Source organism: Anguilla anguilla, chromosome 19 (assembly GCF_013347855.1).
Source record: "Anguilla anguilla isolate fAngAng1 chromosome 19, fAngAng1.pri, whole genome shotgun sequence".
NCBI lineage: Eukaryota > Metazoa > Chordata > Actinopteri > Anguilliformes > Anguillidae > Anguilla > Anguilla anguilla.
The window spans coordinates 11249014-11274127 of NC_049219.1; the positions used below are offsets into that span (position 1 = coordinate 11249014).

Genomic DNA, 25114 nt, shown 5'->3' on the forward strand with positions numbered 1-25114 from the left:
TTTTGTTAGACTTTAGCCATGTTCATAAAAATGACTAAAGAAAAATGTACTAATTAATCCTTAAAAAAAAAGAAAAAAAAAGGCAGCCATCTGGCATTTTAAGTTAAACTTTCTGAGAACAACAATATAATCTAATGTGGTGACAAAGACACATGAAAAGAATCGAGTGTGGCAAGCTGTTGAAACTTTTCCAGCTCATGGGTAATTTACCGCTTACTAATGCTTCCTTTCACTGATAATACGGTTACAGCAGGAAGTGAGGCCTCCTTATTCAGGGCAACCAGCCTGACTTGTTTACGTATTCTGTAACCCAGATATACTGGTATTATTTTACCAGAGCGTTTGAGGTGAAGTACTTAGCCGAAGGCTACCGTAGCTGTAGTACCTCGGACCTAGTACCCTTTCTCTTAAAGCCAAGCGCACCAAAAGGTAACGGAAAGCGCATTGAGGTAAAGGGAATAAAAACGTATCACCTAACAAAGACAGAGTGTGACAATCACGTGCTGATGATCTAGGGGCTGCACCGTCAGGTACTGCAGGAATGAATCGGAGTTGATTTGCATGCTGGGAAACTGGAGGCGTAGTAAATTCACTCTGGCATTGTGGGCGCCTGTCAGACAGCCTAACAGACAGCCTAATCCTCACTGTCAGTTAGAGAGTGTCCCTGCTTGTTAGGGGGGGGGACTGACAGGCAGAATGCGATGGGATTCACACGCAGATGTTTCCCCATTGACAACGAAAACAACCGGGCTTTAAATGCGCCCCTCTGGTTATGCTGAGATTGGTGACGGGTAAAAATCCGGCACGGGGACCGGGTGTCGCATTTCACCACGGAGAAGGCCAGCGGAGCGACCAGCTAAGGCTGCTTAAAATAGACAGCCTGCTCTAAACATACAGCTGAAAAAAAAGCTCTCCGCGTCAAGAAGCGAATTTTCTAGAAGCGGCAGGGAGGCTGATTATGCGGCAGAGTGGGCTGTCAGAGAAATTCTGGACGCCGGATTTATCCGCGTTTCGACGGGAGTGCTTCTCTGAAGACTGGCGCCGTGACACGTGGCCATCGCGCTGCGTGCCTGTGCAGTAGGACTGTTTGGGAGTGCCGCGTCTGGTCTGTGTTTGCCTAGGAAGCATATTCCCTTAAAAGTGTTTGCTGCCTGCTTAACGCGTTAGCAAAACAAGATTTCTGTTCCATTACATTTCTGTGACGGAGAACCTCCATGCGCAATGTAAACTGTGTGTCAAATGCAACAAAAATGAAAGGGCAACAATACCAAATATGTTTTTCTGAAAATTACAAGTGCTAAAAATAGTCATAACACGTCCACAGTGACAGCTTCTAATCCCACAACTCCACCATGGCAACTGCAACAGCTCAAACATAAGGTAGAGTTAGCAAATGTTATGACACAATCCTTCATCCACCAATTCAATTCTGCTGCAGTAATCTTTATCACTAGGAACTGTAAAGGCTGGTGAAGGCTGAAGAGGCTCAGGCGTGGCTGAAGATGAGGACCCTGAGGCAGTGCTTATGGCTGCTGCTGCTCTGTTTCACCGCGTGGCTTCAATACGGGGTGGAGTGGGCGCGGCGGGTTTTCGGGAGCAGGACCCTGAGACTGGACCCCGCTGGTCAGAGGGCTGATCACAGCGAGAGCAGGAAGCCTGAGCCCTGGCGGACTGACCCGGCGTGGAGGACCTACGCCGGCAGAGAGGGACCCACGGTCACAGTGCAGACCAGCACACACGCTTTCCAGGTAAGCACCGGAGGAGGGAATATCTGCAGAAGCAGCCGTCCTAGAGCTAACGTGTAGCATGGAGTTGCACGAAAACGTGCTACTGCAGTAACAACTGTCGTACCTATTGAATTACCGCACAACTGTGTGCCTATTGAATACGTGAGGTTTAGCTGTGACTCATCTGTTTCGGGTGCACCCCAGGCTGACTTGGGTAGGCTGTCGGAGGCGAGCGAGTACTTCAGGGCCCTGTCCCGGTCCAGAATGAGGGAGACGGCAGAGAGCCTCGTTCACCTGGAGCACGTGCCCTCGCACGTCTTCCACAACCTGCTGGAGTTCACCTTCCTCGGACGCTTCAGTGTCCCCGAGGAGGAGCTGGGCCTGCACATCCAGGTGGGTGAGCCCAATCGCATGCTTGGATTGGATAATAAGGAGAGGGATAAGACAGAAAAACAGAGGAGCTCCACCAATCACGAAGCATGTTGGTTAGGCAACATCAATAGTGATTGGTGGATACTTTCTGGCTACTTTTTGGCTGCCATCCCTGTTCTTGGCAATTCTTACCATCCTGTAGGTTTCCATTCCAACCCTAACAAAGCTCATCTAACAGCTAGAGACCCCACTGAGCTGCTAATTAGTAGCATCGGGTATGCAAAAATAGAGATGAAAAGAAACCTACAGGATGGTAGATTTCCAGGAACAGGGTTAGGCAGTCCTGGTTAATACACACAGGGAGTTAGGAAGTACAGCCAAACAGGATCTACTAATCATTGTTGTTTTTTTTTTTTTGCTAGTTGCTATCAATGCACTGCGTGACTAGTGGAGCTCCAGTGCTTTCTAAAGGTAAAGGTGTCTTATTCCTGTTTTATTATCTTTGGGTATGGATGTGAATAATCCCCTTAGGGGTAGGGACAGTGACCTGCTACTACAATGAGAGGCTCAGTATCATGTGCCTGCTGTTTATTTTCGCAAGGTAAGTTCAGTAAGAGCACCGTATGACTAATAAGTGCTCTATGGTTAATGACGAGTGCTGGCTTTTCACAGATAGGTAGCTACCTGCTGGTGCAGCCCTTCGTCTCAGAGTGCCTGAGCTCCCTGGCCAGCGCCTTAACCCCGGAGAACTGCGAGGCCTACCTGGCCTTCGCGCGGGAGATCTGCTGCCTGGAGATGCTGGAGGCGGTGCGGAGGTACCTGAGCACAAACCTGCTCGAGCTGGCACACCTGACCGGGAGGCTGGACCCCGAGGAGCGGGAGGAGCTTATCCGCCTCAGGCTGGGCGGGGCCCGTCGGCTCTGCGCCCTGAGGAAGGAGAACCTGACCTCCGGCAGCCAATCGGACACAGCCGCCGCCCGCCACCTCTACAGCCTGGCGGGGGAGGAGGAGGAGGAGGGCGGGGCCTGGCGCGCGGAGGCCGAGCTCCCGTTTGCGGCTGACAAGTGGTGCTTCACCACCGCCGTTCTGCACAACTACCTCTACCTCATCGGGGGCTACAGACACAGGGTCAGGCGGGGGTACCAGTTCAAGATGGCCTCCTTCAGATACAACCCCTTCACCCACACCTGGGTTTCCACTGCGCCTCTTATCAAGGTAAGGAGGGACACATCTAACCACGCCTCAGGGTTTGGGGCCCAAGTTCTATCCAGTCAATTCAGGAGACAAAGAGCCACTGAAAGCTCATTAATGAATTAGAACCGGAGTGGCCAACCCGGGTCTTGGAGAGCCACAGAGTCTGCTGGTTTTTGTAGTTACTCGATACTTAATTGATCAGATAAAGCAGTCGATTATGCTGGTAACTCCCCTCCTTCTTGGGTCTGAAGTGGTTGTTGTATAAAAAAAAAAAAAAACAGCAGTCCCTGTGGACCAGTGTAGGCTACCTCTGAAAAACACCCATAATGCTCTTCAAGGATTACTCACTGTAAACTGATTTGATTGACATGGCTCCCACCCCGGTGAGCACGTCGCTGTGAGAGCCAAACGCTGAAAGCGCTCCGCCCCACAGCACCGGCGCCACTTCAGCGCGGCGGCCTGCGAGGGCTCCGTGTTCGCGCTCGGCGGCTGGTACCTGGACTCCCTGGTGGCGCCCGACTCCGGCACAGCGCTCTACACCGCCGTGGAGCGCTACGACCCCTGGGCCGACTCCTGGGCCTTCGTCTCCTCGCTGCCGCTCACCGACTTCCGCTTCGCCGTGTCCCTCTCCCACGACGTCCCGCTGGCCACCGCCCTGCACCGCTGCGTCTACGTCCTGGGCACCGTCCAGAGGACCGGCGAGAAGCTGGTGCTGCAGTACGACGTCACACAAGGTGAGCTAGGTAGCGGTCAAAATGTAATACAGGTATTACATATTAATGCACAAATGCAGGTAAAATATAAAAAATGTGATTGGCTGAAAAAAAAGAGTACACCCACACACCGTTTCATTGCTCCCAGTGATTCATTAACACATGCTGTGTTTGTTAATATATTACTGGGAGCAGCGGCATGTGCTAGGTGCAGTCCCTCCCCTCCAAACTGGGTGTCTGCAACTCAGCTGCATCTATCCCAGCATGCATTGGGTGAGAGGCAGGAATACACCCTGGACAGGTCACCAGTCTGTCGCAGGATAAGGTCATGTTCTGAGTCAAAATTCTGCATAAGGTGATGGCATGTCGGGCATGTCGATTATGCTTTGCTCTTATACCTTCAATTCCCAATTTGGGACACAGGGTTGTGACGGCATATGATATATGGCAAGGTGTATGCCTACCAGCAACTCTGTTTTCATGGCAGGATCTGTAAATGTGACTTCTTACAAAGTGAAATGCTGTGTAATTCCTACTCCCACTGAGGCCAGTGCGTTTTTTCCCTCAGATTCCTGGTCAGAGCTGCTCCCTACCCTGACCAGAGCCGACGCTGACATCCCCAGCCTGTACTTCCTGGGGGCGACAGACAGGCTGTTCGTGATTGGTGGGACCAACTCTGCGAACGTGGTGACATCGCTGTGCGTGGAAAGCGGGCGGTGGGGGAGGGTGCGCACCACCGAGAAGATGTGGCTCGCGGGCCAGGGGACCGTCCTCAACGACCAGGTCTACATGTCAGACGTAGAGCACAACTCCATCGTCAGACTCGACCTCCGCTCGCTCGCTGTCCACCGCCTCCCACCCTTCCCAATCCACACCAGCTACGAGGCCCTTTTCCATCTGCACTTCTAGCACAGGCTCACAAGACTTAAAAAATAAAGACTTAAACCAAAGCAAATGTGACTATTGCCATTGAATACCCGAGACCAAAGAGTTCCTTTGTGACATCATACAGCTTCCAAAGCTCCCAAAGTGCACCTGTGACGGTCAGTAAAAGTCACATAGTGTCTCCATACCAGAATCAAATGGCTCGTGACTTTGATTTTGGTCCGTGTTTCTGTCCAGGAGTAACTAACGTCCTTGCGGGACGGAAGCATACTAAGGTTGTGAAATCAAAGCAGGCCAGGTGACTTTGCTATGAGCTCCAAGGTTGCCATGGTTCACCACAACGGAATGTAAACTGCTTTCTCCAGCGCAGCAGATACTGCCCTTTGGATTGGAAGGTGGTGCACGAGACGGAATGCATTAGCTTTCCACCAAACGTTTCCTGACCCCTTTACCTTCAGCGGGCTGACAGGAGAGGTGAAGCTTAAATTATTGTTCAGTAAACAATCCTCCGTTGACCAGCCCTGCTGTTTGCTCTATCAGTGACATGGCTGAACGCAACTGACCTCGTGAAAAAATACAAAGAGGTGGCAGAGAGGAGTATCAGAGGGTTAAGTTTTAAAAAGCTGGTTGTGTTCCAAATAAACACTTATGCGCCAGCTCAAGAGCTCTATCTTTCTCTGCTTCCTGCAGTCTTTAACATGCTCCTAGCCTAGAAAGTTATAGCATGAGAAAGCTATTTATAGGCCACTTCTCCCATTGTTGGAGCACGTTTGAGTAGTAGCAGCTATGTGTGATGCGGACTGACAGCGGACGCATGCCTGCGCCCGAGGTACAGTCCAGAGCCGGACGGTGTCCGATTACACCACACTGGGAGAGCGGAGCAGAGCAGAGCAAAATACAGAGCAGCTTCTGCTGAACTGGAGAGAGAGAGGGGGAGAGAGAGAGAGACACTCACAGGGAGGGACTCGCTCTCGGTCAGCACCTCAGGAGGGCAGTTTCAAGGACAAGGGAGTCGCAAGGGAGGCTTACGGACACAAGGGGAACCCGGCTCTGACACCAGAAAGCCTCCAGCCCAATTCTGAGTAAACCCGACCCTCAACACATCTCCACACCGGGACACCGCGTCTGGGTCCATGTGCACTGAGGTATGGCATCTTCTGAGATGGGGAACATTACACTCCCCTCAATCTTAGGGTATTTACCCTCTGCATGTTCAAATCCGCGGTTTTCATGCCAGGTTTCAGCCTTTATCAGGATGTATTTCCATAAGAGCATATTCGGTTTGATTTGTTATTCCAGTGTTTTTTTTTTTTTTTCATGTTGTATGTAGAGTTGAACGATAGTTTTCCCTTGTGGTCAACATTTGTTTTGGGCTGTATGCCCATTAACTGCAACTTAATGTGCATTTTGCCTTAATAAATTTGTCTCATTATACTCTGCTTTTGTACCATATTTACATTTAGGTTTCAGTGCTAAAGAGACTATATATATATATATATATATATATATATATATGCATCTCACATGATAGACCATACCGCTCAGATGATCAAACACAGCTTCTTGAACTGTTACTGTAATAACCTACACCTGACCCATAGGAATACATACAGGTGCCAGGATCAACAAGTATTAACCAGCTAATATGCTCTTATGGCAACTACTTCATAAATCATATTATTTGCTTATCAGAACAATTTCTAATGTACACCTGCTTCATACCATAAATGCATAAAATCACAGAGTCTTCATCTAATATGGAGGGTCAAGTCAATGCCACAAACCTATCAAGTAAAACCAATAGGATTTTGAGACATTGGACAAAATAGTAGGATATTGCATTACAGGAAAGGTCTCTTAAACCAGGTCATACAACAAATGAATTTAAATAGTGTGAAGGAGACGTTTCCGAATTAGTGCAATTCACGTGGTTCTTTGGAGATTTGTATGTGTTTATATTTATAACGTGCCTGCGTCATGTACCACGCTCTGTTCGCCACCGCTATATCTGGCATTTCAACTTTGCCCCACTTGATAGGACTCTAGTCACATGAGATGGAAAAAGTCATTCAGGCTTGACCTAATACAAATTATTTTTTCCTGAGCAAAGGCAAGTGCACTGGTAGCATCCTGTAATTGTATTAACAATGTAAACAATGTAAAAATTGTATTAACTGTACAACTAATTAAACAAGTAACTTAATAATGAGCTTCGATGTATGCCATTATTTCAGAAGTGTGTTCAGAAACGTGTTAAGCTGCATAAAGAGTACCGGTTGACTTTTAGCTAAGCTAACACTTCGGACCCCTGCGTAGCAATCGTTGCTTTGATTCGATTTATTTGTCGGTTAAAAATGACTTCACGCGCGAATGTTAAGCGTTTTTTGAACGGAGACGGAACGTTCACTGTGAGGCCTTCTTGCTTATCTATTCTTTAGACAACCATCACTGAGTAAGGCCTGGGCGATGGCAGAGGCTCACCAAGCGGTGGGCTTTCAGTTCACTGTCAGCACAGAAGGGATTGACCTTCACCTGAGTCGGGAAGTTTTGAAGCATATTTACCTGTCCGGAGTGACGTCATGGAAGAAGCGGGCCATTCGGTTCAAGGTAAGCTAGCTAGCTAGCTAACTTGCTAGCCTGCTGGTTTTCTACCGTGGGAGGCCTCGTAGGTTCTGTAGAGACACAAAAATTAACTTTATTAAACTTCAAAATAGTATTGGCTGTTACTTATTATCTCCTCAATGTCTACTGACACAAAACAGTATGACTCACAAATTATCTTTTGTTGCAGAACGGCATCCTAACTGGAGTTTACCCTGCCAGTCCGTCAAGTTGGCTTGTGGTTGTCGTGGCGATAATGAGCACCATGTATGCCCGCATAGACCCCTCTATGGGCATGATTGACAGCATCAAAAAAACACTTCCTCAAAGGTTAGTAAGGTCAAGCTTATGACAGCAATACATACTACATATTGCCAGAGTTTTCAGGTTTATTAGACCCATGATACAATGCAAGATGAGCTAACGGTGAAATAAACTGCTTTTTAAAAAATTAATTAACGTTAAGTGTTGAGTATCAGCAAAAAACAGCACTGTGTTTCTCTATAGGACTAGGGTTTGCAACCCCATAAACTTCACCAATATAATTTTTTTTGGCCACATGTTTATGTGAAACCCATTTATGCTAGATTAATGACACTTCAATGTATTTTCTTTTCCTGAAACTTAGTTATTAAATTATAAGACATAAAAAGTTTACTTTAGAAGTATTTATAAACTTCAGATATATACGTAAATATAAGCAAAACAGGAAATATTTATATTATCGAAGCTATCCATACAGATTAAATAAAATATGCTGTTTGTGATTGCCACTGCAGTGACTATTTGACGGTACACACAAAAGCTCTCCTGAGCGCCATTCTGTTTGCCACGGGCCTCTGGGTGTCAATCATCTTTATGCTGCGTAACACCCTCAAATTACTGCTGTCTTACCACGGCTGGATCTTCGAACCTCACGGGAAAAGGAGCTGCTCCACCAGGCTGTGGATGGTAGGTGCTTCATTTCATCCGTACGCCAGTGAATGGTTTCCCTTTTTTGCCTTGACATCTGAGTGGATTAAACAGAGTGCATTTTAAATGGCGCCACTGTGTCTGTGCACAGAATCTTGTGAAGCTGTTCTCTGGACGAAAGCCACTGCTGTACAGCTTCCAGTCCTCTTTGCCCCGACTGCCTGTGCCCAACGTGAGCGATACTATTAAAAGGGTGAGACACCGCCGCCACAAGTGTATGGCTCATCAGCGCAGCCTAAAAAGGAGTGTTTTGTGCCGTGGTCTCATACTTTTACAACTCTACTGCTTAAGTTCCTTGTTTCAATGAGGGAGTTCATCGCAGCAATTATACTTCACATTTTACACCCCATTTTTACACACACACATTTTTACACTATTTTCCTATTTTTAGTAAGCATCCAGTCCCCACAGAATGATGCCACAGAATGATGCTGTGAGAATTTCTCAGAACTGTTTAATAGCATCCTTGCTCACACCTCATCCACTGAATACCAGTTCTGTATTTATCTTGCTTGTAGTACCTGGAGTCAGTGCGCCCTCTACTGGACGATGAGCAGTATAACCAGATGGAGAATGTGGCAAACGACTTCAAAAAGCACTCTGCTTCTAGACTTCAGAGATACCTAGTTCTGAAGTCCTGGTGGGCAGCAAATTATGTAAGCATGCTCTTCATAAAGATTAATAGCACCTTCTGAAAATGATAAGCTTTTGCTCAAAAATGGCTTCTTGGAGTAATGCACAAGCAGTATTACGATGTGAACGTAAGCAAAGAGTAATAGAGTAATATAAGCACTGTTGAAATAAAGTGGTTTCATATGCCAACAGGTGAGTGACTGGTGGGAGGAGTACATTTATCTGCGAAGCCGGAGTCCCATCATGGTTAACAGTAACTTCTATGTGATGGTAAGCACTGCACCCATAGGCCTCGGTGATCAAGGCTGCTATCGATCGTGCGGAAGGTGAAACGCAGTGGGGTCACACCTGTTCCCCCCCCCCTTCCCCGCAGGACCTGCTGTACATCACCCCCACGCACCGCCAGGCCGCCAGGGCTGGGAACGCCGTCCACGCCATGCTGCAGTACCGCCGCAAGCTGGAGCGCGGAGAGCACGCTCCGGTGAGCTCACTTCCTGCGCCCCGCGCCCCCCTGACCGCTCCCTCCGTCTGTCGCTCCCTGCGTCCTCAAACGCGGTCCAAGGACCCGCAGCAGCGCGTGCACTCGCCTCCAGTTACACACTCAGGTTACAAGCTGGAGAACACAAAGGGCTGATGTTGTAAATCTCAGCGAAACATTACACATCCTTCAGTATGTAGAATTTTCCACTACACTTAGGTTTTACGCTGCCTTCGTTTTCTAAATGCACCATGTCGAGTCACAACAGATTGTTTCCATGCTTGTGCATCTGCAGCTGTAGTTCACATATTCATCAGGAATGCCAAATCTAATAATCGATTTGGTTAATTATTTGAGGCAAGGGCAGCGGACAGCATATTATCCCAAAACAGACTGGCGCTTGCTGTGCTTGACTGCCGTCTTACTCAATTCTGTCTGGAGCAGAGAAGTGGCAGTGCCACACAGCCGTAGACTACCCCCTGCAAACCCCCCTCCCTTCCCCCGTCTGCCCTCCGCCCCCATCTCTCATCAGTATCAATTTGCTCTTATGACACACATCTCTGCTAATTGCTATCCTGCTGTGTATCGATCTGTAAACTCAATCTCGCAGCACTTCGCCCTGACAGCCCGAGTGACAAACCTGCTTATTAACCTTTCGCGCCGGCTGATGCTAACGACAAGCTGGCGGTAATATAACGGCGCGCGCGGGGGGGGGAGTGCGCATCCATCAGTCATCGCAACGAGCGCCACCATTTTCCAGCAAAGCAGCAGTGCAAAAATAAATTAAATAAATAATGTCAAAAAAATAGAACCTCTGGAGGCCGGGAAGTATTGAATGCGTTTTTCTCGCGCCTGGAACGAGCGAGACAGCCAAAGTCGATATTTCAGAGATGTATTCAAAACCGATGCAAACGCCGCAGACGAGCGGTGGAGAGATCTCCGTCGATATCAGAGCCGTGCGCTTACTGCTGAAGGGGCAGGTTTTCCTGAGGGACTGTGCGGAATTCCTAACATGGCGGTGCAGGTTTACTGCCCTGCTTTGATTGACAGGGAGCCCGCAGCGTCGAGGGGAAAGGCTCGCCGCGCTGCTGACGCGGCGCAACGGAAGCGGTTTGTCTCTCGCCGCCCGTTCCCTTTCGACTATGTCTCTGTGTCCCCCCCCCCTTCTTTTTTCTCCCTCTCTTCCTTACTCCCCTCTTTCTCTCCGTCAGATGAGAGCTCAAGGGACGGTCCCCATGTGCTCGTACCAGATGGAGAGAATGTTCAACACCACCAGGATCCCTGGCATTCAGACAGGTAACCACAGGGAACAACTTCCAGGCTAGGTCGTACAAATTTCAGTGCTGTCTACCCTTGCACATGAGCGGCTAGCGATCCTTTTATCTGCACTAGCTCCATTTGTCTATTTGAGCTGCAAACAGGACTGCCACAAACCTGTGGTCTTTCCGGCCCCCTGTCCGGCTCTGTCCAGACTTTGTCCAGCACCTGAAGGACCGCAAGCACCTGGTGGTGTACCACAGGGGGCGCTTCTTCCGCGTGTGGCTGTACTACGGCGGGCGCCACCTGTGGCCCAGCGAGCTGGAGGCGCAGTTCCAGAAGATTCTGGACGACCCCTCCGAGCCCCAGCCCGGGGAGCTGAAGCTGGCCGCGCTGACGGCCGGGGAGAGGTGGGCCCTCCCCCCGCCCCCCCCCTCAGATTTTACAGATGCACCCAACACTCCGCTCCAGAGGCCCTTCCATCCTCTGCTTCTTAACCCCGGGGGGGCTCAGTTGGTTGCAGGAGTTTTCAGGGCAGGGCTGTAATAAAATGCACAACAGTTTGTTGCCTCGGTACTGTCATGCAGTACCTTCATAAATTAGTCATTCACATTCATGAATTAAAACATTTCCAGAAGAGGCATGAAATTAGAAATTGTTTTGGCTTCAGTGGTGTGGAGACAAATTTTAATGTGAAGAATATGGAGCTGAGCATCAGGTGTAGAGAAACTGTGATGTCACCCAGCTTCTCAGTAACCCAGACACTCCTTTTCTTTATTAAACCCTAACCAGTGCTGGTGTTCTGTTTTCCCAGAATTCCTTGGGCTAAGGCTCGCCAGAAGTACTTCAGTCAGGGCGTCAACAGGTCGTCGCTGGAGACCATCGAGACGGCGGCATTCTTCGTCACCCTGGACGACGAGGCGCACGGCTACGACGCGGAGAAGCTCAGGTCCCTGGACTTGTACGCCAAGTCCCTGCTCCATGGAAAATGCTACGACAGGTAGAGAGAGCAGTCAGTTCACTTTCATCAACACGGTTACTACGGTAATTACCACATTCAGGGACGTGATGTTTGAACAGGAAATACTGAGGGATCATGCTTATTTGGCTTTACTGCTGAACATTCTCTACTGTTATCAGCTGAGAGAGAGTTCAAAAGCTCTTGATTTTTGTACTTACGTCATACGCAGCAGTAGAAAGCAGTAATTCTTAATTAATCAGGAATCCATGGACATTAAACTGGCATGAAAAAAAAATGCCGGGCGGCTGTGTACAGCTTCTGACGTGTGCCTGTGTGTGCAACTCTGTCCTCTTTCAGGTGGTTCGACAAGTCGTTTAACCTGATCGTGTATCAGAACGGGAAGCTGGGTCTGAACGCGGAGCACTCCTGGGCCGACGCCCCCATCGTGGGCCACATGTGGGAGGTACTGCCGTTAGGAAGGGGGAATACACGCGTGCTGCCGGGCGCTGGACTGTCCGCACTGGCTTTAACGAAATGTTCCCTGCTGGCTCTGTCTCAGTACGTCGTGGCCACGGACTGTTTCCAGCTGGGCTACACCGAAGACGGACACAGCAACGGGGACATAAGCAAGGACCTGCCCCAGCCCATCAAACTGCAGTGGGACATCTCCGCAGAGGTACATTTTACATTTATTTAGGAGGTATTTGGAACAGATGCATTTTAGTGTGTTTTTGGTATCTGAGCCCAGTGTCCAGCCGTGAACCAGAACCCAGCTTCAACTGGCAGTAAACTGGAATATTTTATAAGATGGTTATGGGTTAGCATTAAGGATGAGTAAGCTGAACCTGGATCAGTTCCTGGGAGAAGAATCAGCAGTAGCACAGTCCTGACGGAGTCATAAGATACTGCAATGTTTCCATGGAGACCGCTGCTGACTGCCAGAGGACACGCCCCCACACTGACAGTGTAACTGCATAAAGGTGCTGTGTCAGGAGCAGCCAGCCACGCTGAGTCAGCTGTGCTCAAAAAAGCTGCGGGAGACCCACCAAGCTATTTCACTCTTTCCCAGCGCCGTCCAATCACAGGCTGTAGTTCCCAAACTTTCTGAGCCCACACCACACTTAATTGGCAAATACTTGTGACCCACCCACACAGATTCAATTACAGTCTTTAACATATGCCAAAAAAAACTACATGTAGGTAGTTCAGTACTTGGTAAGCAATGTGGTGCTTAAATGTGACTGCAGTGAATGTCTTTGGAAAGGTTAGTAACTACAGGAATTATTTTTTTACACATACATCCCATGACCCATTTCAACTCCTCTCACAAAGCACAGTTTGGGATCCACTGATCCAAGGGCCCAACATGTACAATAACAAAGTGATAGGCAGTGTTAAGATCTGCCCATTTACACTCCTGTCTGTTTTGCTGAAGCTGGAATGATGTCAGAAGGAACGCTAATTTAGTGCAACTATTGGCTAAATTTCCATGAGTCGCTAAGCTACAGGGCCCCCTGTGTGTGACCCGATTGCGTCACCGTGCCGACCCTCTCCGTATTCCGTTACCCGCCGCAGTGCCAAGGGGTCATCGAGAGCTCCTACGGCCTGGCCAAAGAGATCGCCGACGACGTGGACTTCCACGGCTGCCTGTTCGAGGACTTCGGGAAAGGCCTGATCAAGAAGTGCAGGACCAGCCCTGACGCCTTCATCCAGCTGGCCCTGCAGCTGGCTCACTTCAGGGTACGGCGGCCGCCTCCCCGGGTCCCGTCCCCCCGGGTCCCGTCCCCCTAACCGAAACGAAAGAGCACCGCTCTGAACCAGCACTGATTTGCAATTCACTGCACTCTCAATCACCTCCTCAAAGATATGAAGGAAATATGTCGTTGGATGTGTGCTTGTTTGTGCTGATTCAGAGATACTGGTTCACGGAATTAATTAATTTCTCTAATTGTTTGGCTTCTGCCCCTACAGCAAAACTAGGTAAGCTTATCTCAATGAAGGCTAATTACTGGTTTCATTCATTATTCTAAACCAGTTTATAAAACATGTAATGTGCCTGGATTATGTGATAAAGTATGTTACAGGATAGAAATGAAGAGGTTGAATAGCTCACCCCTGCGGGTCCATTATATATCAGTTGAACCACATTCTGCAGTATCTGCATCAATTTAAAAACACTTCTACAACGGCCATTGTGTCTTTGTTTTGACGCGTTAGGACAAGGGAGAGTTCTGCTTGACGTACGAAGCATCGATGACCCGGATGTTCAAAGAGGGCCGGACGGAGACCGTGCGCTCCTGCACCAACGAATCCTCCGCCTTCGTCAAGGCCATGAAGGACCCCCTCAATTCGGTACGGTCGCCCCGGCTCCCCTCCGTCTCTGACCATACCTCAGGTGGAGGTCCTGTTCTGGTGTATCCTCTTGAATACATTTTCAGTTCAGTTCTTTTTAGATTCAATCTTCTGAAGGCTGAGAACTCCGTAAAAGTGGATGCTCTATTGAATGGAGCCTGGCTCATTTGCATAATTGACTTAAAGAACATGGCAGTAAATTTGACACATTCTCGTGCCAGCCAAGAAGCCAGTTAAGCTACGTAAACAGCCCAGATAGTTCCTAACAACTCTCTACCGCTCTAATTGATTCCTTTAATGTGGCTCGTGTTCCCACAAATTGGTCCATCTATCCAATTCTGCACGTAACGCGAACACAATCAGTGAAGTCATTCCCATCAGAAGCGTTAGAGCGGTTTGAAGCTGATCCCGGGTTCCCCTGATGGGCTGGTCTCTCTCTCTCTCTCTCTCTCTCTCTCTCTCTCTCTGGCGCGCACGCAGAACGAGAAGAGGCTGGAGCTCTTCCGCAAGGCAGCGGAGAAGCACCAGCACATGTACCGCCTGGCCATGACCGGCTCCGGCATCGACCGCCACCTCTTCTGCCTCTACATCGTCTCCAAGTACCTGGGCATCGACTCGCCGTTCCTCAAGCAGGTCAGCAAGCCGCTCACAGAGCCTCCGGTGACACGTCTCACTCGGGGGTGTTGTGCTGTGCTCGTCCTTTCTGTCCTTCGGTCATGTATCAGAATACGAGATTTTGTCCTTGGCTGGGGGTAGAATCAGGTGATCTTAACTGAAAACTAATGAGGACTGTGATGCTTTAACCCTAACCCAACCCCACCCAGGTTCTTTCCGAACCATGGAGACTCTCCACCAGCCAAACTCCCCAGCAGCAGCTCAACCTGATTGATCTCCAGAGGTTTCCAAAATACGTCAGCGCTGGTGGGGGATTTGGACCGGTAAGTTGGCCCTGCAAGCCAGGAAATGCAAGAACACGCAAAAAAATCAAGGCATATTCAAGAGACAATTAAATATCTAAATTAACAAAAATGAATGTCCAAGCAAATAGAGTTGTAACTTAGACATAATATATAGAATAATTAAAAAGCCTTAACTATGATTGGATTATTCATACTTTATTCTACTCATTTTTTAATACAACTATTCATCTATTAATATTTAAGTCCTGGAGGGATGTATTTGACTGTTAACATTTCAGAATCCGCAAAATCAAATTGGTTCCTCCCTCTGAACTGTGAAATGGAAACCAAATTGAACAATTGTGAATATCAGGTGTAAGTGCACAGTCCTTCCATTTCATTAGAGTATCAAAATTATTATTTTTGTGGAATTCTGATAAAGCGTTTCTCCTTCAGGTGGCTGATGACGGATATGGCGTTTCTTACATCATCATTGGGGATGACCTCATCACGTTCCACATCTCCAGCAAATTCTCCAGCCCGGAGACGGTGAGGTTGCATTCTTGTTTGTTGGGACCCTACAATTATGTGGGATAAGGTCATTTGGCAAAGAGCCACAGGACGCACAACAGGAAACACAACAAGGTGCTGATGGGAAATGACGTCTGTAAAGCAGTTGTGGAGTGAATCTGAAGTAAATCTGGACTCCACCTCCCATCACCACCAAAAAATAAAGAAATACACAACAAATAATACGTAGTTGAATTGTTGCCACCACGTGAAAGTCATTCAAATTTAAGATGATATCACAGGCTATTGTTCACCTCTGCACTTTCCCACTTCCAACCCTTACCACATTTGTAAGTGTGCCCCCTATTGAACGTCCTCCAGAATTACACTACCTGTGCTCTCAATTCCAGGACTCCTATCGTTTCGGACAGAACATCCGACAGGCCATGTTGGACATCCGAGCTTTATTTGCTAACAGGGAAAACAAGATGTGATTCGAGGATGCAGATACTTCTACATTGCCATCTCTCCAGGGTATTCACATGGGGGTAAATTGTAAAAAGAATGTACAGTGTATCATTTTAGAAATGCCCTGCTTTAGTATGCACATTTAATATAAGAATGACCTTTATTTCTTCTATTTCAGTATTGTGTTCAGCAGGCTGCATTGAAGAATACTGATTTTAAAAAAGTTTAAATTACATTTAATAAATTAACAGTATGTTAATTGTTGACAGTTATATTGTTTATGTTACGTTGACAGTTCGCAGTGTACAAGTTTGTTGTAAATATCGTTACATGTTTAAGGTTATTTTCAACTTTAAAGTGTTGAATGTTCACTGTTAAAACAAAATCTAGGTGAAAATAAAGTGATTTTACTACTTCTTTCAAAACTCAGACTCTTCAAAGAGTGAAGCACGAATGCAGTGGTATTTTTTTAAAAGTATGTTCATTATTTCCTGAAAATAACGTGAAATAAAGGATAGAACCACCAGGTGAGTTAACAGTAAGCTGCCTTTATTGAAGAGGCACAGATAGCAGCGTGGACCTGTGCTGAACCATCCCGACCGCTGCCTTCACTCCGGCTGCCGCCACCTTCCTTCACAGCCCATCAAAGCGAATGGAGCGCTTTCCCTTTATTATAAAGCCCCGCCTCCCCATTCCCTTTCCAAGCTCCGCCTCCACGGCTGCGAGAACGGGAATGGCGGGAATAAGCGCAGCTGTCTGGGTCCGGACAGCGTCCACGGTGCTGCGGCGTTCGCCCGACGTTTCCACAACGTCAGAGTGACGTTTTTGACACAGAAAACCCCAAAAAAGGTACAGTCCTACGGTCACAGTATCTCTCCCTGCGCGCGGGTCACGGAGTACCGGGACGACGACGGGTCACGGTTCCTCCGGGCGTTCCTATCATCAGAGGAGCCCGTCCGAATCTAGATCGCTTCACGTCGACGGTTACGCAGCTGTTATGGTTTCTATTTTTACACGGCCATTTTATCCCATCAACCAAAATGATCTTCCAACGCGCTTCTCAGTACAAAAAGACAAATGCATCTCCGAAACAAGAACAAAAAAAAAAAACAAAAAAAAAAGATATATTTATTAGGGTAAGTGTTTCCATAAGCTGCAATTCTGGGACTTTGAACAAGAGTGAATGGTTCCGCACACAGGAGGGGAAGAGAGAGATGTGTATGCGACACTGTGGCACCTACGGAGACGTAAGAGAGGAGGAGCCTACTGCATACAGCGCTATACAAAAAAACGGGAAGCCGTCACACAACAGGAACAGATTTTTACTGGTTACATGTAAAATCAAGTACTTTATATCTCAATAAGTATATATATTATACACTAACTGCCCTTCCGGTAGACCTACATTCTCTGCAGTACTACTGCAGACCAAATCCGCAGTGTTCTTGCAAAAAAGCGAGAGAAAAAAAAAAGGATAATTACAAACACGTGAAGGTTGCACACAATGACACTGAGTACTGATGGGACAGTACGGTTCTATGAACTCTAGAATGGCAGTAGCAGTTATGTTTGCTGTATTTCGATTGGTTGGTACAATTCTCTGATTGACAACATAAGGGCAGCCAGCCATCACGGATTTCAGCCTCACTCCCCATCGTTAATGCAACGTCATAAATGATGGCAGAGCTTTTTTTTTTTTTTTTTTTTTTGCATTGCTTTCATCTTGTCCTGCTGACCTGACCACGCAAAAGTCAGAACTTCAAAGATTCATTTGTAGACTTTTTGGGACTGGGGTGAATCAAAACAAAATGATACAAAAAAAAACAAATCTGAAAAACAACATGCAACCCCTTAAAGTATACACCACCTTCTCTTTATAATATCTCTCAAGGCATCCGTTACAGCTTGTACGCTAGTCCTAGTTTTTAAATGTACACTTAGTGACCGGACAAACAAAAATGCTATCGTGGTACTTGTTGGAAAATGGATGCTTGGCAAAAGCACCGCTTAAAAAAAAGCCTATGCGGCAATAGACCGGAAGTGTCTAAAGATTCAAAATGAATCAACAGTATCAGATAATAATATTCTCAACTTAGAAGCTGCCTTAAGATTAGGTGCATCCTCAGTTAATGTAACAGAAAATTAACGAGACAAAAGAAACGGATTTTACGTTTTATGTTTTTGTTTTTTTTTTGTTGGTTTTCTTTTTTTTAAACGTGTGACCTGCCCTACGATCAAAATCAGAGCAGTCAGTATACACATTAACGTGGTAGAGCTTTAGACTATGTACATAGCCCAAGATGATACTAGAATGTCTAAAACGGCATGGCCCTTCCCTCTCCCCCGCCCTGGACTAAGAGGTGGCCCCGGGGGTGGGGTTGACGTTCTGTGTGGCGACCTGCGGGGCCACCTCGATGATCCGCGGCTTGTCGATGATCCGGGCGGTGCGGTTGCCCTTCTCCACGATGCCGATGATCCAGGCCTGGTGCCCCTCGCCGTATTTGGGGGACTTGATCTCGGCGCAGAACCTGGCGGCCTGCTCCCGAGGGAGGCAGATCAACAGACCTCCTGCAACACAGAATCCCTCTCCCATTTTAACATCACAGTAGAAATAGCCACACATCGGTTTCCCTGGGGTTCCTTTTCTGAAGCTCCTTAACCCTTTCCAGAGCAGGTTTTTTCAGAATGTTGGTTCAAAATTCTAAGTCAGTGTTCTAGAACTCCTTCCCTTTCAATTAACAGCAGTGATCGTTACATCAGCATTAGAATGTTCAGTTAAGAACATTCTAATCACATACTTGTGATCTCACACCTTAAAGGGTTAAGAGTGATGCATCCATTTTGTGAGGCCCAATCATGCCCGTCACCTGCCGTGAGTCTCCTGCCGCCTCCGTCCTTACCTGAGGTCTCCGGGCAGGTGCCGTGCATGAGGCCAAACATGTTGCCACAGGCCTTGCTCACGGCAGCCATCTTGGCCAGCACGGGCAGGTTGTGGATGACGAAGGAGACCTCACTCCTCTGCTGCCGGGCCAGGTTCTGCGCGTGACCCAGGATCCCGAATCCCGTGATGTCTGTCGCCGCGTGGGCGTTGAACGTATGCATCAGCCCCGCAGCTGAGAAACAACACACAAACAAAACAACTATTAAAAATGCTTGTAAACATACTGTGGTCCACATGATGAGCTCAGTCTCCTCAAAATATTCTGGCGTGTCTGAATTGGTTTGCAGACAATTGAGACTGGCCTCTCAGGAAGTCTAAAGATCTCCTCTGGGACATTCAAGAGAGAGACTTATTCTACATTTTAGTGTAACCTAGGTAAACTACCCTGAATTTGGTGCCTTTTAGTCATTATTTTTGTCTTCAAATGTTAAAAAATGCTCTCACCTGTTCGGTTCAGTCTGGCCATATTCATCATGGCCTCCTGATATGCCAACTCCACGTCCTCTTGCGTCACGACCAGTTTAATCTTATTCCATTTCTCTGGCTGTAAAGACACACCCAACCCATGTTAAACACTATGGGCCGATTAGATGGAAAACGTCATCATGCCAATAGGGTAGAATGCTGGGTCTGCTCCCTGGATCTCTTGCTGTCCCCTCCCCACCCTGGTCACCACTATTAAGTCTATCAATACTAAAACCACGCTACACCCGAATGGCTTCCTTCCCCTGTTCTGTGGACCTCAACTTGTGAATTCTTGTGTTTTTTCGACCGACAACTCATCTGCGCAAACTTACAATATCAAGCCACTGGTGAACAGCCACAGCAACCTGCGTGCCCAGGGGCTTCGTCAACACCAGCACGTCTCCAGGCACAGCGTTATCTGGCCTGAAACGAGGTACACCGGCAGCGTGTGAATGAGCAGAAATTTGGGAGAAAGGAGAGGCAGTTGGGGGGGAAAACAGACCGAAAGGTTGTTCTGGGTCTCCTGATAAACAGACACCGGTTTTTGATTTACAACATGCGCATGCATCCAGAAACTCAGAAGCACAAAACTTGCTCCTAGTAACCGCACCATATTTATGTTGGTTCATTTTCAAAGAACGCTAGACTCAGGAAAAGAAAGGGACGAGAGAAGAGTAAAGTGAAGGCGAATAAGCGAGGCGAACGAGGTCTGCCGCTCACATGATGAACTCGTTGGGCTGACACACCGTGGTGGCCACGCCCCCAAGGACGATCCAGGGGTTCACCACCGTCTGGCCCCCCGTCACCGACGTCCCCGCCTCTTCCGAGGCGTCTTTAAATCCCTGAATTATTAAAGGCATCACCTTGTCCCTCTCCTGCAGACGACAGCGAATCACAGCCCAGAAAACAGGGGCATTACACCACCGCACAACGTACAGTACTTCATCGGGGTCAAACCACTCTTAACGCTGTTTGCATAACAGCCCAACTACGTCAAGCTCAGCAGGACCCATTTAGTTAAAACTGTGAATGTCACAGACTAATTTTCCAACATTCCAAAACAATTTACGGTGATGTGACCGCACGTCTGCCTAGCTTTCAGCTTAAGCAGCAGCCACACTATAACGCAGGTCAATTTCACAAACGCAATCGTTTAAAATCGGATCGAAGTTGTTCACAAAAAGCCACTCACCTTCTCTGATAATTTGTTACTGATTCCCAGCAGCATCAGCATGTTGTCACATTCCGTGACCCCCATGGCGTAGAGGTCACTCAGTACGTTGGCACAGGCGATTCGGCCCTGAACACGGACAGGAAGGAGAGGCGGGACTCGTTACCGACGCATCCGCAAACAAAAAAATGAACTTCTTCTGCGTGCATTAGAATTACATTACATTACAGGCATTTAGCAGACGCTCTTATCCAGAGCGACGTACAACAAGTGCATTGGTTCAAGGTGCAGAGGTGCAAAAGAAACACACTAGAGTGAAGTAAAGCAACAGCATGCACGGCTAATCAGGAGAATTCCCACCATCATGTACGGGTCATCCACGATAGGATAAATGTAGTCTGTAGTCTGGACAAGCGAGAGCCCGCCGTGTCTCAGAGGAATGACGCACGTGTCCATTCCAATACCTGGAGGGACGAGACAGCAGACAGGACATCTCAGTGACCAGTCGTACAGTTGAGACAAATGATGATGCAGTTATCAGTGGATTTCACAATAAAATCCAGTTTTTAATTGATTTACCCGGCTGCACAGCCTGTCTTACAGAACTTTTGAAAAAATGTAAAAAGCATTAGATCCGTACATACAGCTGGACACTGAACCACGCCGCTCCCCCAAAACTGTACAAGATTTCCAATGGGCCACGGGAATTGGGGACCTACCCAGTCTGGGCATGACGGCCCCGAGGAACTGCTCATCTTCCTGGAAGTGGTTCTCCTGCAGCGACTCCAGCAGCTTCTGCAGGACGTCCTGCGGCACTTTGCAGCCCGTCCCCTTCAGCTCTGTGAAGCGCGTCAGCCTGAAGTTCTTATCCAGGTCGTAGCTCTCGGGGTTAAAGGACTCCCGGACAGACATGGCTGGAGAAAACCTTCTGGGCCTTCACCACCGCTCGGACGTCCTCGTCAGCAACAGCTCCGAATCTGCCAACGACGGAGCAGCGGAGAGGTTTCTCTCTCACAGACACGAAAGTGGGAGGACAGATTTTTAAAAGCCGGAGAGAGCTTCGGAGGGCCTAGCACAGAGCAACCCGAAACAACACATCTGAAAAAGCACAAGCGTTCACAAACTGACAAAGTCCGAGAATCGGATTGTGCGGCATGCCGGAATCAAAAGAATTCTGTTTTACTCAAGAGTTACATTTATTTCGGATCAAGAGCAAGAATCAATCAATCCTTTATTTTTTGTAAGGCGTTTCAATGTATGAACAGCATGGTGCATATATTGTATTTGGGGATATACTGTATTTAATAAATTAACAATAAAAAATTATTTTATTTATTATTCCTGATGGGGAATTCTTTAGGTCATATAATTCATAAGACCCTATGTATAACAACAACTTGTATGGTGTTTGAATCTAAGCTAGCTACAGGTGATATGCAATTCAAGGAAAGATGCATGTCACGGAGGCGGGACACTGACTTACGCTTTTCAGCTAACGGATAGCCAGCTAGCTACTTTAACTGGCTAACTCAACCAGGAAAGCCAACTGAATCGAACCAAGGCCTCATGAAACAACTTTCGTCATTAAGTACAATATTAATGTTTACACGGGAATCTGCGGAACCCGTTAAAGGCAAAACGAATGTTAGTGTAGCTTCAAACAATGTGCGCAAGTACTTTAGTTTGCAGGCGCTGCGTCCTGCCGTTAACCAGTAGTTCGGGTTACTTTAAATCTATGAAGCTGCTGCCTTAACGCGCTGGGTGAGGCCTGTGGTTCCTCTGCTACGCTGTGAAAGTTAAGTTTTGCGTGCACAGCAAATGCTAACAGCCGCTTTTTATGCACATGCATCGTTTACTTAAGTCAGCAAAATAAAATAGTAAGGGGCGGATTTGTTTCCAAAAGAAAAACCGAATGGGAAACTGGTAGCAAAGTTACATGTGTTAACCCCTTGTTTATTTGCCTGCAACACCACGGCTGCAGCCCATGCTATGGTTATATACGGAACGCGCAGTTTGCTTGTTAGCTAACGTAGGGCAGCTACAGTAGGGCACGTACTGTACTACTTTTAACTGTCCGTAGACTTTGTTTTGTCACCGCAACCCATTTTTCCTCAGTTAAATATTGGTTTGCCAATCGGGGAAACGCTTTGTCGTTTCGAAGAAACCGGGCTAGCCGCATCTAAAAATGTCGGCGGTTGAAAAAATTAACCCTTGAACACCCATGTGAGATAAGATACAACACACTCCGCATGCTTCAGAAACTAGCACATTTCTTGCATTCTGCACAACGTTGGTCTTTTTAACCGCGTAAGAAATATTTAAAGCAGTACACATCACATTTTTACAGAAGGAGGACGATTATATTCATATTTCATTTCCCCTTTAATTCTGTACTCAGGTTTATCCTTACCGGTTTCGGTTTTGCGGCGCCTCCCGATACAAGAGAGGGGACAGTCCCAGAATGCATTGGGGCCAACAGGGGCGCCCTTAAACAATGCCTGAAGAGAATTCAAATTCAAGGCAAAGTGATTTTACAGTAGAATTAATGAGCGTAACGTTACTTTTGCCACACTATAAAGCCCATGTAAGTATTTTTAAATGGCAGAACTACACTTTCCGTGAAACAAGGCCAATACGCACGAAAATAAATGCAAAAGAACGGGATTGGAGAGGGTCCTTTACGTATATGCTGGCGCCTTTACCTCCCCTTTAAACAATATTTGGAAGTGTGGCAAGAATAAAGTAAACAATGAAATGTACCTTTAATTGAATGTCCGCACACCCCATTGTGTGGAATTGTAGTTTTTAAACCCAATTTAAAGAATATATTTTAAACAGAGTTTTTGTTCTCGCCGTCAGCTGAGTGAAATATCTTAAGTTTGTCGGGCTCCAGTGTCAAGTTCTTAAACGCATTTCTGGTTTATCTTATAAATCGTATAAGTTGGTGGGAATCAAAACAGAACAACAAAACTATGAGACAATGCTTTATTCTGTCAGGAATACTGATGCTCTCGTCGAGGGGCAATCGATGTCAATATTGTAAGGCTACTTATACTTTACATATATTAAGACAAAAGAACCAATTACAGATTTTTGGCCTTGTACACACCATAGAAAACACAGCAGTCGGGATCACGGTAAATACTGTAGCCTATATTTCACATACAAATTGTAAACAAGTCCATAAACACCAAGTGAACGCCTGTACAATTTTACATTATGTCCACATCTCTGTTGTTCCTACACAATAACTTCTAGAACTTCAACGTGTACATTAGCGGAAGCCATTAGTTCATATATAAACCGATTGGGTTTATTCACTAACCCAAGCAACCGAAATAAAATTAAAGTGCTCAGACGTGTATCCTGCATGGGCTTTGTTGTTGTTGACACACTGTTGTATAATAAAGCATCTAATTGAAATACAATATTGCTAACATTACATCTTAACAATACTAAATATTTCTTTAAAGATATAAACTTTATTTACATATTAAAATTATAATTACTCACACTATGAAAGGCAAGGAGTGATTAAGAAATGGTCACATAAAATCACTACTTGTGCATTAATTTGTGTTTTTTTTTTTTAAAGACATCTTTTCACTACGTAAAATTTTTCATTTCTGTCACAATTCTCTTTCATTATCATTCTCTTGAGGTTTTTAGCGAGCAATTACTGTAGATTGCAGAAAGCCAATTTCTAGTATTGTTCCTAATTGAATAAGCTGTTTTTCCATAAAAAGATCAGAGCGGTTGACTAGAACAAAGGTGACGCCTCAGCATTTGTTAGCTCTGGCAGAGCGATGACATTCAATTTGAATTGCGTGGAACTGAATATCGTACCATCAAACGTGGAGACTTAATAACAGCCCCTCGGTTACAGTCAATTAAAAGAAAGCTTCCATTGCGTTCAGCCAGCAGTGACGAACAAGCACTTGCATTCACAAGGAAACGATTATGAGTAGGACAATTTCACAGATTTGACTATTTTTGTGTGTGTGTGTGTGTATGGGCTGATATCAGTCATTGGGGAAGATGAGCCACCGAATAACGTCAAGATCAGTAAATATTCCCCGCTCCCGTGGCAAATTCATTCTCACGAGCGCAGACAATCATCAGCTATGACTTCCTGTAAGATGTGATTATTGTGTGAAAACAACAGTATAACCAGACAAACAAGCAGCACTGCAGAACTCAGTCCGGAAAGAAAATACAGCACACACACACACACACACACATTGAACGGATAGGCATAATGGGGACATTGTAGATCGTGGAACGTCAACCGGTAACACAAGATGACCTCTGGACACACACACTGAGGATATCTGGATTGCCTCACGGATCTCGCTCTCAATAATACCTGCGTTAAGAAGTCTACAGTCTGGAGTGTGATTAACGCATTTCAAATGCAGACGTTAACTTCCTTGTTCCAAGGACTGCGTGGGAGGTCCCCAGAGAGAGCGAGGCTCTCCATAGCTACACAGTCCAAAGGGTCTCCGTTTGACAAAA

General features: G+C 46.8%; 4 protein-coding genes across 9 annotated transcripts in view; 2 read left to right on the plus strand and 2 right to left on the minus strand.

The window, feature by feature from the left end:
- The first annotated feature begins 613 nt into the window (after positions 1–613).
- On the plus strand, positions 614–5634 carry LOC118219153 (kelch repeat and BTB domain-containing protein 11). Of its 2 annotated transcripts, XM_035402101.1 has the most exons (6): positions 614–1380; positions 1455–1748; positions 1932–2120; positions 2772–3314; positions 3727–4027; positions 4575–5634. In XM_035402101.1, exons 2-6 carry the CDS (start codon positions 1503–1505, stop codon positions 4913–4915), a joined length of 1620 nt encoding a protein of 539 aa, XP_035257992.1. In that variant the 5' UTR covers positions 614–1380; positions 1455–1502; the 3' UTR covers positions 4916–5634. The 2 variants fall into 2 exon arrangements, with proteins under 2 accessions (XP_035257992.1, XP_035257991.1); XM_035402100.1 differs by having other exon boundaries at positions 614–1748.
- A 183-nt stretch (positions 5635–5817) lies between these two features.
- On the plus strand, positions 5818–16451 carry cpt1b (carnitine palmitoyltransferase 1B (muscle)). The gene is made up of 19 exons (XM_035402099.1): positions 5818–6036; positions 7330–7498; positions 7683–7822; positions 8272–8443; positions 8556–8657; positions 8983–9120; positions 9290–9367; positions 9471–9578; positions 10787–10871; positions 11047–11242; positions 11647–11832; positions 12151–12256; positions 12353–12469; positions 13369–13533; positions 14011–14145; positions 14626–14778; positions 14970–15083; positions 15501–15593; positions 15965–16451. The coding sequence occupies exons 2-19, from the start codon at positions 7358–7360 to the stop codon at positions 16046–16048; spliced, it is 2313 nt and encodes a 770-aa protein (XP_035257990.1). The 5' UTR covers positions 5818–6036; positions 7330–7357; the 3' UTR covers positions 16049–16451.
- Positions 16452–16550: 99 nt separating this feature from the next.
- sephs1 (selenophosphate synthetase 1) lies at positions 16551–23423 on the minus strand. Of its 5 annotated transcripts, none has more exons than XM_035402103.1 (9): positions 23010–23423; positions 21319–21576; positions 20960–21063; positions 20621–20728; positions 20149–20303; positions 19761–19851; positions 19408–19507; positions 18923–19135; positions 16551–18590 (listed from the first exon to the last, which is right to left on the minus strand). In XM_035402103.1, the coding sequence occupies exons 2-9, from the start codon at positions 21509–21511 to the stop codon at positions 18376–18378; spliced, it is 1179 nt and encodes a 392-aa protein (XP_035257994.1). In that variant the 5' UTR covers positions 21512–21576; positions 23010–23423; the 3' UTR covers positions 16551–18375. The 5 variants fall into 5 exon arrangements, with proteins under 5 accessions (XP_035257994.1, XP_035257996.1, XP_035257998.1 ...); XM_035402105.1 differs by having other exon boundaries at positions 21319–21609; XM_035402107.1 differs by lacking the exon at positions 23010–23423 and adding an exon at positions 22656–22996.
- A 147-nt stretch (positions 23424–23570) lies between these two features.
- Positions 23571–25114, minus strand: part of bend7 (BEN domain containing 7) — a 10608-nt gene continuing 9064 nt past the window's right edge. The window contains exon 10 of the mRNA XM_035402109.1: positions 23571–25114. This exon is cut by the window's right edge and continues 304 nt beyond it. The gene's annotated coding sequence lies outside the window, so the exon portion shown is untranslated.